Source organism: Scyliorhinus canicula, chromosome 28, assembly GCF_902713615.1.
Source record: "Scyliorhinus canicula chromosome 28, sScyCan1.1, whole genome shotgun sequence".
NCBI classification, from domain to species: domain Eukaryota; kingdom Metazoa; phylum Chordata; class Chondrichthyes; order Carcharhiniformes; family Scyliorhinidae; genus Scyliorhinus; species Scyliorhinus canicula.
Window position 1 is genome coordinate 10,893,698 of NC_052173.1, and position 18,407 is coordinate 10,912,104.

Sequence of the window (18,407 nt, forward strand, 5' to 3'; positions counted from 1 at the left end):
TTGATCACTGGGATGAGGGGGTTATTCTAGGATGCGTGGTTGAGTAAATTGGGTCGATATTCTCTAGAGTTTAGAAGAATGAGAGGTGATCCTATTGAAACATAAAATTCTGAAGGGGTTTGACAGGGTGGATACTGAGAGATTGTTTCCCCCTGGCTGGGGTGTGACAGGGTGGATACTGAGAGATTGTTTCCCCCTGGCTTGGGTTTGACAGGGTGGATACTGAGAGATTGTTTCCCCCTGGCTGGGGTTTGACAGGGTGGATACTGAGAGATTGTTTCCCCCTGGCTGGGGTGTGACAGGGTGGATACTGAGAGATTGTTTCCCCCTGGCTGGGGTTTGACAGGGTGGATACTGAGAGATTGTTTCCCCCCCCTGGCTGGGGTTTGACAGGGTGGATACTGAGAGATTGTTTCCCCCTGGCTGGGGTTTGACAGGGTGGATACTGAGAGATTGTTTCCCCCTGGCTGGGGTGTGACAGGGTGGATACTGAGAGATTGTTTCCCCCCCTGGCTGGGGTTTGACAGGGTAGATACTGAGAGATTGTTTCCCCCTGGCTGGGGTTTGACAGGGTGGATACTGAGAGATTGTTTCCCCTGGCTGGGGTTTGACAGGGTGGATACTGAGAGATTGTTTCCCCTTGGCTGGGGTTTGACAGGGTGGATACTGAGAGATTGTTTCCCCCTGGCTGGGGTTTGACAGGGTGGGACTGAGAGATTGTTTCCCCCTGGCTGGGGTTTGACAGGGTGGATACTGAGAGATTGTTTCCCCCCCTGGCTGGGGTTTGACAGGGTGGATACTGAGAGATTGTTTCCCCCTGGCTGGGGTTTGACAGGGTGGATACTGAGAGATTGTTTCCCCCCCTGGCTGGGGTTTGACAGGGTGGATACTGAGAGATTGTTTCCCCCTGGCTGGGGTTTGACAGGGTATTTACTGAGAGATTGTTTCCCCCCCCCTGGCTGGGGTTTGACAGGGTGGATACTGAGAGATTGTTTCCACCTGGCTGGGGTTTGACAGGGTGGATACTGAGAGTGTTTCCCCCTGGCTGGGTTTGACAGGGTGGTTACTGAGAGATTGTTTCCCCCCCTGGCTGGGGTTTGACAGGGTGGATACTGAGAGATTGTTTTCCCCTGGCTGGGGTTTGACAGGGTGGATACTGAGAGATTGTTTCCCCATGGCTGGGGTTTGACAGGGTGGATACTGAGAGATTGTTTCCCCCTGGCTGGGGTTTGACAGGGTGGATAGTGAGAGATTGTTTCCCCCTGGCTGGGGTTTGACAGGGTGGATACTGAGAGATTGTTTCCCCCTGGCTGGGGTTTGACAGGGTGAATACTGAGAGATTGTTTCCCCCTGGCTGGGGTTTGACAGGGTGGATACTGAGAGATTGTTTCCCTCTGGCTGGGGTGTGACAGGGTGGATACTGAGAGATTGTTTCCCCCTGGCTGGGGTTTGACAGGGTGGATACTGAGTTATTGTTTCCCCCTGGCTGGGGTTTGACAGGGTGGATACTGAGAGATTGTTTCCCTCTGGCTGGGGTGTGACAGGGTGGATACTGAGAGATTGTTTCCCCCTGGCTGGGGTTTGACAGGGTGGATACTGAGTTATTGTTTCCCCCTGGCTGGGGTTTGACAGGGTGTATACTGAGAGATTGTTTCCCCCTGGCTGGGGTTTGACAGGGTGGATACTGAGAGATTGTTTCCCCCCCCTGGCTGGGGTGTGACAGGGTGGATACTGAGAGATTGTTTCCCCCTGGCTGGGGTTTGACAGGGTGGATACTGAGTTATTGTTTCCCCCTGGCTGGGGTTTGACAGGGTGTATACTGAGAGATTGTTTCCCCCCCCCTGGCTGGGGTTTGACAGGGTGGATACTGAGAGATTGTTTCCCCCCCACCTGGCTGGGGTTTGACAGGGTGGATACTGAGAGATTGTTTCCCCCCCCTGGCTGGGGTTTGACAGGGTGGATACTGAGAGATTGTTTCTCCCCCCCTGGCTGGGGTTTGACAGGGTGGATACTGAGAGATTGTTTCCCCCTGGCTGGGGTTTGACAGGGTGGATACTAAGAGATTGTTTCCCGTGACTGGGGTTTGACAGGGTGGATACTGAGAGATTGTTTCCCCCTGGCTGGGGTTTGACAGGGTGGATACTGAGAGATTGTTTCCCCCCCTGGCTGGGGTTTGACAGGGTGGATACTGAGAGATTGTTTCCCCCTGGCTGGGGTTTGACAGGGTGGATACTGAGAGATTGTTTCCCCCTGGCTGGGGTTTGACAGGGTGGATACTGAGAGATTGTTTCCCCCCCTGGCTGGGGTGTGACAGGGTGGATACTGAGAGATTGTTTCCCCCTGGCTGGGGTTTGACAGGGTGTATACTGAGAGATTGTTTCCCCCCCCTGGCTGGGGTTTGACAGGGTGGATACTGAGAGATTGTTTCCCCCCCCACCTGGCTGGGGTTTGACAGGGTGGATACTGAGAGATTGTTTCCCCCCCCTGGCTGGGGTTTGACAGGGTGGATACTGAGAGATTGTTTCTCCCCCCCTGGCTGGGGTTTGACAGGGTGGATACTGAGAGATTGTTTCCCCCTGGCTGGGGTTTGACAGGGTGGATACTGAGAGATTGTTTCCCGTGACTGGGGTTTGACAGGGTGGATAGTGAGAGATTGTTTCCCCCTGGCTGGGGTCTGACAGGGTGGATACTGAGAGATTGTTTCCCCCTGGCTGGGGTTTGTCAGGGTGGATACTGAGAGATTGTTTCCCCCCCCTTGCTGGGGTTTGACAGGGTGGATACTGAGAGATTGTTTCCCCTGGCCGGGGTTTGACAGGGTGGATACTGAGAGATTGTTTCCCCCTGGCTGGGGTTTGACAGGGTGGATACTGAGAGATTTTTTCCCCCCCCCCTTGGCTGGGGTTTGACAGGGTGGATACTGAGAGATTGTTTCCCCCCCTGGCTGGGGTGTGACAGGGTGGATACTGAGAGATTGTTTCCCCCTGGCTGGGGTTTGACAGGGTGGATACTGAGAGATTGTTTCCCCCTGGCTGGGGTTTGACAGGGTGGATACTGAGAGATTGTTTCCCCTGGCCGGGGTTTGACAGGGTGAATACTGAGAGATTGTTTCCCCCTGGCTGGGGTTTGACAGGATGGATACTGAGAGATTGTTTTCCCCCCCCTTGGCTGGGTTTTGACAGGGTGGATACTGAGAGATTGTTTCCCCCCCTGGCTGGGGTGTGACAGGGTGGATACTGAGAGATTGTTTCCCCCCGGCTGGGGTTTGACAGGGTGGATACTGAGAGATTGTTTCCCCCTGGCTGGGGTTTGACAGGGTGGATACTGAGAGATTGTTTCCCCCCCTGGCTGGGGTTTGACAGGGTGGATACTGTGAGATTGTTTCCCCCTGGCTGGGGTTTGACAGGGTGGATACTGAGTTATTGTTTCCCCCTGGCTGGGGTTTGACAGGGTGTATACTGAGAGATTGTTTCCCCCTGGCTGGGGTTTGACAGGGTGGATACTGAGAGATTGTTTCCCCCCCCTGGCTGGGGTGTGACAGGGTGGATACTGAGAGATTGTTTCCCCCTGGCTGGGGTTTGACAGGGTGGATACTGAGTTATTGTTTCCCCCTGGCTGGGGTTTGACAGGGTGTATACTGAGAGATTGTTTCCCCCCCCCTGGCTGGGGTTTGACAGGGTGGATACTGAGAGATTGTTTCCCCCCCACCTGGCTGGGGTTTGACAGGGTGGATACTGAGAGATTGTTTCCCCCCCCCTGGCTGGGGTTTGACAGGGTGGATACTGAGAGATTGTTTCTCCCCCCCTGGCTGGGGTTTGACAGGGTGGATACTGAGAGATTGTTTCCCCCTGGCAGGGTTTGACAGGGTGGATACTGAGAGATTGTTTCCCGTGACTGGGGTTTGACAGGGTGGATACTGAGAGATTGTTTCCCCCTGGCTGGGGTTTGACAGGGTGGATACTGAGAGATTGTTTCCCCCCCTGGCTGGGGTTTGACAGGGTGGATACTGAGAGATTGTTTCCCCCTGGCTGGGGTTTGACAGGGTGGATACTGAGAGATTGTTTCCCCCCCTGGCTGGGGTTTGACAGGGTGGATACTGAGAGATTGTTTCCCCCTGGCTGGGGTTTGACAGGGTGGATACTGAGAGATTGTTTCCCCCCCTGGCTGGGGTGTGACAGGGTGGATACTGAGAGATTGTTTCCCCCTGGCTGGGGTTTGACAGGGTGGATACTGAGTTATTGTTTCCCCCTGGCTGGGGTTTGACAGGGTGTATACTGAGAGATTGTTTCCCCCCCCTGGCTGGGGTTTGACAGGGTGGATACTGAGAGATTGTTTCCCCCCCCACCTGGCTGGGGTTTGACAGGGTGGATACTGAGAGATTGTTTCCCCCCCCTGGCTGGGGTTTGACAGGGTGGATACTGAGAGATTGTTTCCCCCCCCCCTGGCTGGGGTTTGACATGGTGGATACTGAGAGATTGTTTCCCCCCCACCTGGCTGGGGTTTGACAGGGTGGATACTGAGAGATTGTTTCCCCCCCCTGGCTGGGGTTTGACAGGGTGGATACTGAGAGATTGTTTCTCCCCCCCTGGCTGGGGTTTGACAGGGTGGATACTGAGAGATTGTTTCCCCCTGGCTGGGGTTTGACAGGGTGGATACTGAGAGATTGTTTCCCGTGACTGGGGTTTGACAGGGTGGATACTGAGAGATTGTTTCCCCCTGGCTGGGGTTTGACAGGGTGGATACTGAGAGATTGTTTCCCCCCCCTGGCTGGGGTTTGACAGGGTGGATACTGAGAGATTGTTTCCCCCCCTGGCTGGGGTTTGACAGGGTGGATACTGAGAGATTGTTTCCCCCTGGCTGGGGTTTGACAGGGTGGATACTGAGAGATTGTTTCCCCCTGGCTGGGGTTTGACAGGGTGGATACTGAGAGATTGTTTCCCCCCCCTGGCTGGGGTGTGACAGGGTGGATACTGAGAGATTGTTTCCCCCTGGCTGGGGTTTGACAGGGTGTATACTGAGAGATTGTTTCCCCCCCCTGGCTGGGGTTTGACAGGGTGGATACTGAGAGATTGTTTCCCCCCCCACCTGGCTGGGGTTTGACAGGGTGGATACTGAGAGATTGTTTCCCCCCCCTGGCTGGGGTTTGACAGGGTGGATACTGAGAGATTGTTTCTCCCCCCCTGGCTGGGGTTTGACAGGGTGGATACTGAGAGATTGTTTCCCCCTGGCTGGGGTTTGACAGGGTGGATACTGAGAGATTGTTTCCCGTGACTGGGGTTTGACAGGGTGGATAGTGAGAGATTGTTTCCCCCTGGCTGGGGTCTGACAGGGTGGATACTGAGAGATTGTTTCCCCCTGGCTGGGGTTTGTCAGGGTAGATACTGAGAGATTGTTCCCCCCCCTTGCTGGGGTTTGACAGGGTGGATACTGAGAGATTGTTTCCCCTGGCCGGGGTTTGACAGGGTGGATACTGAGAGATTGTTTCCCCCTGGCTGGGGTTTGACAGGGTGGATACTGAGAGATTTTTTCCCCCCCCCCTTGGCTGGGGTTTGACAGGGTGGATACTGAGAGATTGTTTCCCCCCCTGGCTGGGGTGTGACAGGGTGGATACTGAGAGATTGTTTCCCCCTGGCTGGGGTTTGACAGGGTGGATACTGAGAGATTGTTTCCCCCTGGCTGGGGTTTGACAGGGTGGATACTGAGAGATTGTTTCCCCTGGCCGGGGTTTGACAGGGTGAATACTGAGAGATTGTTTCCCCCTGGCTGGGGTTTGACAGGGTGGAGACTGAGAGATTGTTTTCCCCCCCTTGGCTGGGTTTTGACAGGGTGGATACTGAGAGATTGTTTCCCCCCCTGGCTGGGGTGTGACAGGGTGGATACTGAGAGATTGTTTCCCCCCGGCTGGGGTTTGACAGGGTGGATACTGAGAGATTGTTTCCCGTGACTGGGGTTTGACAGGGTGGATAGTGAGAGATTGTTTCCCCCTGGCTGGGGTCTGACAGGGTGGATACTGAGAGATTGTTTCCCCCTGGCTGGGGTTTGTCAGGGTGGATACTGAGAGATTGTTTCCCCCCCCTTGCTGGGGTTTGACAGGGTGGATACTGAGAGATTGTTTCCCCTGGCCGGGGTTTGACAGGGTGGATACTGAGAGATTGTTTCCCCCTGGCTGGGGTTTGACAGGGTGGATACTGAGAGATTTTTCCCCCCCCCCCTTGGCTGGGGTTTGACAGGGTGGATACTGAGAGATTGTTTCCCCCCCTGGCTGGGGTTTGACAGGGTGGATACTGAGAAATTGTTTCCCCCTGGCTGGGGTTTGACAGGGTGGATACTGAGAGATTGTTTCCCGTGACTGGGGTTTGACAGGGTGGATACTGAGAGATTGTTTCCCCCCCTGGCTGGGGTGTGACAGGGTGGATACTGAGAGATTGTTTCCCCCCCTGGCTGGGGTTTGACAGGGTGGATACTGAGAGATTGTTTCCCCCTGGCTGGGGTTTGACAGGGTGGATACTGAGAGATTGTTTCCCCCCCCTGGCTGGGGTGTGACAGGGTGGATACTGAGAGATTGTTTCCCCCTGGCTGGGGTTTGACAGGGTGGATACTGAGTTATTGTTTCCCCCTGGCTGGGGTTTGACAGGGTGTATACTGAGAGATTGTTTCCCCCCCCTGGCTGGGGTTTGACAGGGTGGATACTGAGAGATTGTTTCCCCCCCCACCTGGCTGGGGTTTGACAGGGTGGATACTGAGAGATTGTTTCCCCCCCCTGGCTGGGGTTTGACAGGGTGGATACTGAGAGATTGTTTCCCCCCCCCTGGCTGGGGTTTGACAGGGTGGATACTGAGAGATTGTTTCCCCCCACCTGGCTGGGGTTTGACAGGGTGGATACTGAGAGATTGTTTCCCCCCCCTGGCTGGGGTTTGACAGGGTGGATACTGAGAGATTGTTTCTCCCCCCCTGGCTGGGGTTTGACAGGGTGGATACTGAGAGATTGTTTCCCCCTGGCTGGGGTTTGACAGGGTGGATACTAAGAGATTGTTTCCCGTGACTGGGGTTTGACAGGGTGGATACTGAGAGATTGTTTCCCCCTGGCTGGGGTTTGACAGGGTGGATACTGAGAGATTGTTTCCCCCCCTGGCTGGGGTTTGACAGGGTGGATACTGAGAGATTGTTTCCCCCTGGCTGGGGTTTGACAGGGTGGATACTGAGAGATTGTTTCCCCCTGGCTGGGGTTTGACAGGGTGGATACTGAGAGATTGTTTCCCCCCCTGGCTGGGGTTTGACAGGGTGGATACTGAGAGATTGTTTCCCCCTGGCTGGGGTTTGACAGGGTGGATACTGAGAGATTGTTTCCCCCCTGGCTGGGGTTTGACAGGGTGGATACTGAGAGATTGTTTCCCCCCCTGGCTGGGATTTGACAGGGTGGATACTGAGAGATTGTTTCCCCCCCTGGCTGGGGTTTGACAGGGTGGATACTGAGAGATTGTTTCCCCCCTGGCTGGGGTTTGACAGGGTGGATACTGAGAGATTGTTTCCCCCTGGCTGGGGTTTGACAGGGTGGATACTGAGAGATTGTTTCCCCCTGGCTGGGGTTTGACAGGGTGGATACTGAGAGATTGTTTCCCCCTGGCTGGGGTTTGACAGGGTGGATACTGAGAGATTGTTTCCCCCTGGCTGGGGTTTGACAGGGTGGATACTGAGAGATTGTTTCCCCCCTGGCTGGGGTTTGACAGGGTGGATACTGAGAGATTGTTTCCCCCCCCTTGCTGGGGTTTGACAGGGTGGATACTGAGAGATTGTTTCCCCCTGGCCGGGGTTTGACAGGGTGGATACTGAGAGATTGTTTCCCCCTGGCTGGGGTTTGACAGGGTGGATACTGAGAGATTTTTTCCCCCCCCCTTGGCTGGGGTTTGACAGGGTGGATACTGAGAGATTGTTTCCCCCCTGGCTGGGGTGTGACAGGGTGGATACTGAGAGATTGTTTCCCCCTGGCTGGGGTTTGACATGGTGGATACTGAGAGATTGTTTCCCCCTGGCTGGGGTTTGACAGGGTGGATACTGAGAGATTGTTTCCCCTGGCCGGGGTTTGACAGGGTGAATACTGAGAGATTGTTTCCCCCTGGCTGGGGTTTGACAGGGTGGATACTGAGAGATTGTTTTCCCCCCCTTGGCTGGGTTTGACAGGGTGGATACTGAGAGATTGTTTCCCCCCTGGCTGGGGTGTGACAGGGTGGATACTGAGAGATTGTTTCCCCCCGGCTGGGGTTTGACAGGGTGGATACTGAGAGATTGTTTCCCCCTGGCTGGGGTTTGACAGGGTGGATACTGAGAGATTGTTTCCCCCCCTGGCTGGGGTTTGACAGGGTGGATACTGTGAGATTGTTTCCCCCTGGCTGGGGTTTGACAGGGTGGATACTGAGTTATTGTTTCCCCCTGGCTGGGGTTTGACAGGGTGTATACTGAGAGATTGTTTCCCCCTGGCTGGGGTTTGACAGGGTGGATACTGAGAGATTGTTTCCCCCCCCTGGCTGGGGTGTGACAGGGTGGATACTGAGAGATTGTTTCCCCCTGGCTGGGGTTTGACAGGGTGGATACTGAGTTATTGTTTCCCCCTGGCTGGGGTTTGACAGGGTGTATACTGAGAGATTGTTTCCCCCCCCCTGGCTGGGGTTTGACAGGGTGGATACTGAGAGATTGTTTCCCCCCACCTGGCTGGGGTTTGACAGGGTGGATACTGAGAGATTGTTTCCCCCCCCCTGGCTGGGGTTTGACAGGGTGGATACTGAGAGATTGTTTCTCCCCCCCTGGCTGGGGTTTGACAGGGTGGATACTGAGAGATTGTTTCCCCCCCTGGCTGGGGTTTGACAGGGTGGATACTGAGAGATTGTTTCCCCCCCCCCCTGGCTGGGGTTTGACAGGGTGGATACTGAGAGATTGTTTCCCGTGACTGGGGTTTGACAGGGTGGATACTGAGAGATTGTTTCCCCCTGGCTGGGGTTTGACAGGGTGGATACTGAGAGATTGTTTCCCCCCCTGGCTGGGGTTTGACAGGGTGGATACTGAGAGATTGTTTCCCCCTGGCTGGGGATTGACAGGGGGGATACTGAGAGATTGTTTCCCCCCCTGGCTGGGGTTTGACAGGGTGGATACTGAGAGATTGTTTCCCCCTGGCTGGGGTTTGACAGGGTGGATACTGAGAGATTGTTTCCCCCCCTGGCTGGGGTGTGACAGGGTGGATACTGAGAGATTGTTTCCCCCTGGCTGGGGTTTGACAGGGTGGATACTGAGTTATTGTTTCCCCCTGGCTGGGGTTTGACAGGGTGGATACTGAGAGATTGTTTCCCCCCCCTGGCTGGGGTTTGACAGGGTGGATACTGAGAGATTGTTTCCCCCCCCACCTGGCTGGGGTTTGACAGGGTGGATACTGAGAGATTGTTTCCCCCCCCTGGCTGGGGTTTGACAGGGTGGATACTGAGAGATTGTTTCCCCCCCCCCTGGCTGGGGTTTGACAGGGTGGATACTGAGAGATTGTTTCCCCCCCACCTGGCTGGGGTTTGACAGGGTGGATACTGAGAGATTGTTTCCCCCCCCTGGCTGGGGTTTGACAGGGTGGATACTGAGAGATTGTTTCTCCCCCCCTGGCTGGGGTTTGACAGGGTGGATACTGAGAGATTGTTTCCCCCTGGCTGGGGTTTGACAGGGTGGATACTGAGAGATTGTTTCCCGTGACTGGGGTTTGACAGGGTGGATACTGAGAGATTGTTTCCCCCTGGCTGGGGTTTGACAGGGTGGATACTGAGAGATTGTTTCCCCCCCTGGCTGGGGTTTGACAGGGTGGATACTGAGAGATTGTTTCCCCCTGGCTGGGGTTTGACAGGGTGGATACTGAGAGATTGTTTCCCCCTGGCTGGGGTTTGACAGGGTGGATACTGAGAGATTGTTTCCCCCCCCTGGCTGGGGTGTGACAGGGTGGATACTGAGAGATTGTTTCCCCCTGGCTGGGGTTTGACAGGGTGTATACTGAGAGATTGTTTCCCCCCCTGGCTGGGGTTTGACAGGGTGGATACTGAGAGATTGTTTCCCCCCCCACCTGGCTGGGGTTTGACAGGGTGGATACTGAGAGATTGTTTCCCCCCCCTGGCTGGGGTTTGACAGGGTGGATACTGAGAGATTGTTTCTCCCCCCCTGGCTGGGGTTTGACAGGGTGGATACTGAGAGATTGTTTCCCCCTGGCTGGGGTTTGACAGGGTGGATACTGAGAGATTGTTTCCCGTGACTGGGGTTTGACAGGGTGGATAGTGAGAGATTGTTTCCCCCTGGCTGGGGTCTGACAGGGTGGATACTGAGAGATTGTTTCCCCCTGGCTGGGGTTTGTCAGGGTGGATACTGAGAGATTGTTTCCCCCCCCTTGCTGGGGTTTGACAGGGTGGATACTGAGAGATTGTTTCCCCTGGCCGGGGTTTGACAGGGTGGATACTGAGAGATTGTTTCCCCCTGGCTGGGGTTTGACAGGGTGGATACTGAGAGATTGTTTTCCCCCCCCTTGGCTGGGTTTTGACAGGGTGGATACTGAGAGATTGTTTCCCCCCCTGGCTGGGGTGTGACAGGGTGGATACTGAGAGATTGTTTCCCCCCGGCTGGGGTTTGACAGGGTGGATACTGAGAGATTGTTTCCCCCTGGCTGGGGTTTGACAGGGTGGATACTGAGCGATTGTTTCCCCCTGGCTGGGGTTTGACAGGGTGGATAGTGAGAGATTGTTTCCCCCTGGCTGGGGTTTGACAGGGTGGATAGTGAGAGATTGTTTCCTCCTGGCTGGGGTTTGACAGGGTGGATACTGAGAGATTGTTTCCCCCTGGCTGGGGTTTGACAGGGTGGATACTGAGAGATTGTTTCCCCCTGGCTGGGGTTTGACAGGGTGGATACTGAGAGATTGTTTCCCCCCTGGCTGGGGTGTGACAGGGTGGATACTGAGAGATTGTTTCCCCCCCCTGGCTGGGGTTTGACAGGGTGGATACTGAGAGATTGTTTCCCCCCCCCTGGCTGGGGTTTGACAGGGTGGATACTGAGAGATTGTTTTCCCCCCCCTGGCTGGGGTTTGACAGGGTGGATACTGAGAGAATGTTTCCCCCTCGGTGGGGTTTGACAGGGTGGATACTGAGAGATTGTTTCCCCCTGGCTGGGGTTTGACAGGGTGGATACTGAGAGATTGTTTCCCCCTGGCTGGGGTTTGACAGGGTGGATACTGAGAGATTGTTTCCCCCTGGCTGGGGTTTGACAGGGTGGATACTGAGAGATTGTTTCCCCCCCCCTGGCTGGGGTTTGACAGGGTGGATACTGAGAGATTGTTTCCCCCTGGCTGGGGTTTGACAGGGTGGATACTGAGAGATTGTTTCCCCCTGGCTGGGGTTTGACAGGGTGGATACTGAGAGATTGTTTCCCCCTGGCTGGGGTTTGACAGGGTGGATACTGTGAGATTGTTTCCCCCTGGCTGGGGTTTGACAGGGTGGATACTGAGAGATTGTTTCCCCCCCTGGCTGGGGTTTGACAGGGTGGATACTGAGAGATTGTTTCCCCCTGGCTGGGGTTTGACAGCGTGGATACTGAGAGATTGTTTCCCCCCCTGGCTGGGGTTTGACAGGGTGGATACTGAGAGATTGTTTCCCCCTGGCTGGGGTTTGACAGGGTGGATACTGAGAGATTGTTTCCCCCTGGCTGGGGTTTGACAGGGTGGATACTGAGAGATTGTTTACCCCCTGGCTGGGGTTTGACAGGGTGGATACTGAGAGATTGTTTCCCCCTGGCTGGGGAATTTACACCACGGGCGTACAGACTGAGGATAAGGGGCTGATCGTTTAGGACTGAGATGAGGAGAAACATCTTCACTCAAAGGCTGGTGAATCTTTGGAATTTGGGTTCTGGAAACTTCATTGAATATATTTGTGGCTGAGATGGACAGATGTTTGGTATAGGGAATGATGGGATATGGGGAGTGGGCAGGAAACTGGAGTTGAGGCCCAGGGTCAGCCATTACAGAACAAGCTTGAGTGGCTTAGTGGTCATCTGCTGCTCCTGTTTCTTGCGTTCTTACATAACTAGTGTGTTCACCTGACCTGGGCACGTGACTGACAGCGGGATCAAAAAGTGAGAGGTGTTATTTAACTCAGTACTCGCACAGAGCAGCACGGTGGTGCAGTGGTTAGCCCTGCTGCCTCACGGCGCCGAGGTCCCAGGTTCGATCCCGGCTCTGGGTCACTGTCCGTGTGGTTTGCACATTCTCCCCGTGTTTGCGTGGGTCTCACCCCCACAACCCAAAGATGTACAGGCTAGGTGGATTGGCCAGGCTAAATTGGAAAATATGAATTGGGTACTCTAAATTTATTTTTTAAAAACTCAGCACCCTCTACCTGATTTTGAACAAAAGGAACTGAGTCGTTGATAAGATACTGAACACGGTACAGCTTGTCAAGGCTGTCGAGTCTGTTATTTTCTGTGGAAATAATAAGAGCAATGTTTGAATTTATACACGATTATCGAGCGGTTTCACATGCTCTGAGGAGTATGGGTGACAACTGCAGCCTCGTGGAAGTGTGCGACATAAGTGGGACTGGTTAGTGCCTATCCTTGTGATCCATCTGGTTAATGGAGTAAATGCCGAGCAAATACAGCCTAGAAAAGGCCAGAACCGAGTTAACTGATCTCAACCAGGGAGTGTAGGAAGGGAGGATGGAAAAGCAGCTCCTGACCACTATCTAGCAACCCCTGCTGGAAAGAGTGAGTGATGTCAGGCAATCATACCATCCGAGATTGATACCGGTCTTTGAGAATTGTGTCTGTGTTGTTTCTGAGGTGATGAATTAGGGGCTTGAATTACTCAGAGGCTGGCCATAAACGAACATAGATTTATTGACACTATTTATAAAGGTCTGCCTGATGCAGCATATCGCTCCCAGTACAATCCTGGCTGGGAGGGTTAATCACACCCTGCTTTTGGGACAGCTTTTGTGTGGCTTCTTCTTCTACCCAGGAAGCTCGTACTCCATGAGTCCCACGGGGAGATCAGTGATGGCTTCCCCGTGCCCTCCTGAGGGTTAGAACAGTAGCTAGGAGACAATTATCCCTGTTGACACCTCACTGGGCAAATTCACAAATGAGGCACTGCCACCTGAGCAGGAATGTAACAAAGAATGAATGCCTCCAGGAGAGAAGTGGGGAGAAACGTTAACAGGAAAAGGTGGTGGGAGAAGCGAAAGGCATAGTAAATGGTCAGTACTCTGCCTCGAAGCTCAGTACACCTGACCTGAGTGTGCTTCATGCTGACTCCAGGCAGAAAGATTCAGAACGTGTTCCATTCCCCAATTGCTGCTTTGATCTATTTTTCCTCTGACAGCATTTTCTCCTGAAAGCTGACTCCTGACTGGAAAGTGGCCCCAAAGGCTGTCTCAAATACTTCTTCAAAAATTTTTTTTTATAAATGTTTTTATTCAGTTTTCATATTTTATATTGAACAAATTACAAATTGTTAGGAGAAAGAAAAAAAAACCAAACACGCAAAAATTAACATACATATTTACAGGTAAGCATCTTCGTAGTAGTAACTGCACCCACCCCCCCCCCCTCAACATGTTTATTTAGTTTGGTTTTGGGCCTTAGCTAGCCATCGAACCCCCGTAACGAACCTGTAGCCCCCCCCCTCCCGCTACCTTCCCCCGACTATTCTTCCTCTTGTACATTGGCCACAAATAGGTCCCGGAACAGTTGCATGAATGGCTCCCACGTTCTGTGGAAGCCGTCGTCCGACCCTCGGATGGCAAATTTGATTTTCTCCATTTGGAGAGATTCCGAGAGGTCGGACAGCCAGTCCGCAGCTCTGGGCGGTGCTGCTGACCGCCAGCCAAACAGGATTCTACGGCGGGCGATCAGGGAGGCAAAGGCAAGGGCGTCTGCCCTCCTCCCCAGGAATAGATCTGGCTGTTCTGAAACCCCGAAGACCGCCACTATCGGGCATGGCTCCACCCTCACTCCCACCACTTTGGACATAGCCTCGAAGAAGGCTGTCCAGTACTCCACGAGTCTGGGGCAAGACCAGAACATGTGGGCGTGGTTGGCCGGGCCTCTTTGGCACCGTTCACATCTGTCTTCCACCTCCGGGAAGAACCTACTCATACGGGTTCTTGTTAAGTGGGCTCTATGTACCACTTTTAGTTGCGTCAGGCTGAGCCTTGCGCACGTGGAGGTGGAGTTGACCCTATGCAGTGCTTCGCTCCAGAGTCCCCACCCGATCTCCATCCCCAGGTCGTCCTCCCATTTCCTCCTTGTTGCGTCCAGTACGGTGTCGTCCCTATCTATCAGTCGGTCATACATGTCACTGCAGTTCCCTTTCTCTAGGATACTTGCGTCCAGTAGGTCTTCCAGTAGTGTCTGTCGTGGCGGTTGTGGGTACGTCCTTGTCTCCTTTCGTAGGAAGTTTTTGAGCTGCAGGTACCGTAGCTCGTTCCCCCCAGCTAGCTGAAACTTCTCTGTCAGTTCGTCCAGTGTTGCGATCCTGTCGTCCGTGTATAGGTCCCTGACTGTCAGTGTCCCCCCCGTCCTGCCTCCACCTTTTGAAGGTGGCGTCGGTCAGTGCTGGTTTGAACCTATGGTTGTTGCAGATGGGAGCCCTGTTCGACATTTTGTACAGGCCAAGTTGCTGCCGCAGTTGGTTCCAGGATTGGAGGGTGGCTGTCACCACTGGGCTGCTGGAGTGTTTTTTGGGTGGGGATGGGAGTGCTGCCGTGGCGAGGGCCCGGAGGGAGGTTCCCATGCAGGAGGCCTCCTCCGCACGCACCCACTCAGCTTCTGGCTCCTGGATCCATCCCCTTACTCGCTCGGCTGTTGCTGCCCAGTGGTAGAATTGTAGATTCGGGAGGGCTAACCCTCCCCTGGTTTTTGTTTTTTGTAAGACCTTCTTTGGGATCCTAGCATTTTTACCCCCCCATACGAATGCCATGATGAGTTTGTCCAGCGCTTTGAAAAAGGCCTTGGGGATGTAGATCGGAATGGATCTAAACAGGAAGAGGAACCTGGGCAGTACGTTCATTTTGATCGTCTGAACTCTCCCCGCGAGGGAGAGTGGGAGTGTGTTCCATCTTTGCAGGTCCTTTTTAACTTCCTCCGTCAGGCTGGTGAGGTTCCATTTGTGGATCCCTTTCCAGTCATGGGCTATTTGGATCCCCAGGTAGCGGAATTTATGTCGGGCTTGTTTGAACGGCAGCCCCTTTTGTGCCGCCCCCCCCCCCCCCCCTTGCGGGTGTACTGGGAAGATCTCACTTTTGCTCATGTTGAGTTTGTAGCCCGAGAAGGCTCCAAACTCTTTCAGGAGCGCGATGATTCCGTCCATGCTGCTTTGTGGGTCCGAGATATAGAGGAGCAGATCATCCGCATAGAGTGAGACTCTGTGCTCTCTACCTCCCCTTCGGATCCCCCTCCAATTTTTTGCTGCCCTGAGCGCGATTGCTAGCGGTTCAATTGCTAGTGCGAACAGCAGCGGGGACAGTGGGCATCCTTGTCTGGTGCCCCTGTGCAGCTGGAAGTATTGGGAGTTGGTATTGTTGGTCTGTACACTCGCCATGGGAGCGTTGTACAGGAGCTTTACCCAAGCGGTGAACCCTGTTCCAAGCCCGAACCGCTCCAGTACCTCTATGAGGTATTTCCACTCGACTCTGTCGAAGGCCTTTTCTGCGTCCAGGGAGACGATCACCTCTTGTGTTCTCTCCCCGGAGGGGGTCATTATCACGTTCAGCAGGCGCCTGATGTTCGCGGTCAGCTGTCTACCTTTGACAAAGCCCGTCTGGTCCTCTGTGACCACCTCAGGTACACAGTCTTCTAGCCTTTTGGCTAGGATTTTGGCCAGTATTTTGGCGTCTGCATTACTTCTTCAAAAATGTGTTCATTCACGGGACCATTGGCTGGGCCGGCATTTGTTGCCCGTCCCTAATTGCCCCTTGAGAAGGTGGTGGTGAGCTGCCTTCTAGATGGTACACACGGCTGCCACTGTGTGTCGGTGGTGGAGGGAGTGAATGTTTGTGGACGGGGGACCAATCAAGCGGGGCTGCTTTGTCCTGGATGGTGTTGAGCTTCTTGAGTGTTGTTGGAGCTGCACTCATCCAGGCAAGTGGGGAGTATTCCATCACACTCCTGACTTGTGCCTTGTAGATGGTGGACAGGCTTGGGGGGTCAGGAGGTGAGTTACTCTCCGCAGGATTCCCAGCCTCTGACCTGCTTTGGGAGCCACTGTATTAATGTGGCTGGGTCCAGTTCAGTTTCTGATTAATGGTGGGGGATTCAGCGATGGTAATGTCATTGAATGTCAAGGGGAGATGGTTAGATTCTCTGTTGTTGAAGATGGTCATTACCTGGCACTTGTGTGGTGCGAATGTAACTTGCCACTTGTCAGCCCCAAGCCTGGATATTGTCCAGGTCTTGCTGCATTTGGACATGGACTGCTTCATTATCTGAGGAGTCGTGAAAGGTGCTGAACATTGTGCAGTCATCAGCAAACATCCCCACTTCTGACCTTATGATGGAAGGGAGGTCATTGATGAAGCAGCTGAAGATGGTTGGGCCTCGGACACTACCCTGAGGAACTACTGCAGTGATGTCTGGAGGTGAGGTGATTGACCTCCAACCACCACAACCATCTTCCTTTGTGCCAGGTATGACTCCAACCAGCGGAGAGTTTTCCCCCTGACTCCAGTTTTGCTAGGGCTCCTTGATGCAGACTTCACCCAAGTGCCTATTTGTGAGATGTGTGTTCGGTCAGTGTCTGTCAGCAAACTGATACATCACAGCCAGAACCATAGTCACAGCTGATCCAGTCCTTCCCCACCTCCCTCACCCCACCCAAAGCCACTCACACCCACGTTCACTTTTTACAAAGGTTATAGACATAGAACATAGAACAGTACAGCACAGAACAGGCCCTTCGGCCCTCGATGTTGTGCCGAGCAATGATCACCCTACTCAAACCCACGTATCCACCCTATACCCGTAACCCAAACAACCCCCCCCTTAACCTTACTTTTTAGGACACTACGGGCAATTTATCATGGCCAATCCACCTAACCCGCACATCTTTGGACTGTGGGAAGAAACCGGAGCACCGGAGGAAACCCACGCACACACGGGGAGGACGTGCAGACTCCGCACAGACAGTGACCCAGCCGGGAATCGAACCTGGGACCCTGGAGCTGTGAAGCATTTATGCTAACCACTATGCTACCCTGCTGCCCCATGCTACCGTGCAGCATGGTGGGCATGCTGGCAGGATCCCATTTAGTAGCCACATCTTGTTGCCCAGCAAATGCCACCTTCTTGAACTGTGGCAGGCGCTTCCAACGGGGTTCACTGCATCTGACTGTGCTCTCTCCGTTCACCAGCCCAGAGGCCTCAGCTGATGGTTGGCTGAAATTCAATCAATGGAATGCAACGGTCCAGATGAGTCTTTCTGTTAAGTAAATGCAAACAGTACGTGTCTCTGCTCACCACTCTTTTCAATCTCCTTTGCTTCCTCTTACGTCATGTATGGGCATCGTGTTTGATGAGCAGTCCACAGACTCACTGGATCTGACTACCCCACACGGGACCCCAATCGCAGCATCTCTTCAGGCCAGCTCCAACGCAGCCAAAGCGAAGGTCAAGTCTCACCACTGTGATGGTGCTCTTCAGGTCGAATGCCCGTTGCCAAGGACACCCAGGCGCCGTGGGCGACCATCAAAATTGCAGAAAGAGATCAATCAGCGCCAACTGCAACCTATTCCACCAGGTGAGATGTTGAATGTGACTTTGTTTTGTTGGGCGCGGCTGGTTTGTGGGGGTGTCACACTGACACACAGGATGGATTATTCTGTCATAAATCTTTTACGGCCAGAGGGGGTAGCACACGTGTGGAGGCTCTCCATTAAAAATAGCGAAGTGCAACAGACAATCGAAACAACTTTAAAACTTAAGAACCTTTGATGGCCACTAAGTCACATTGCTATTAAGTAAACTCAGGGAGTAATTCCCAGGTTGAGTTTTCCCATTAAGGAATGGTGCTTGTGTAGAGCATTGTGATCATAGCCCTTGTCCTACCGCCCATCTTTAAAATCAGCTACCGAGAAAACCAAGATGAAAAAAACCATAAGCAGAGAAAATAAGAGCAGGAGGAGGCCATTCCGCCCTTCCAGCCTGCTCCACCATTCATTATGATCAGGGCTGATCCTCCAACTCAATAGCCAAATCTCACCCCCCCGCCCCCCTTTAATCCCCTTTGCCCTAAGTGCTAGATCTAACTGTTTCTTGAAAACACCCACGGCCCCGTCATTTCTCCAGCCGTATTTGCAGGTAAAGCCTGCTAGCCCCCCACCAGACGGAGGATCGGTGCAGCTTTTGCGCCGTT

General features: G+C 53.7%; 1 protein-coding gene across 1 annotated transcript in view; it reads left to right on the forward strand.

Annotated features, from left to right (window-relative positions):
* Nucleotides 1-17,986, forward strand: part of LOC119958097 (bromodomain adjacent to zinc finger domain protein 2B-like) — a 104,127-nt gene extending 86,141 nt beyond the window's left edge. The window contains exon 21 of the mRNA XM_038786326.1: nt 17,576-17,986. Coding sequence (XP_038642254.1) covers nt 17,576-17,986 — 411 coding nt within the window. The remainder of the gene's footprint in view (nt 1-17,575) is intronic.
* Nucleotides 17,987-18,407: the final 421 nt, after the last annotated feature.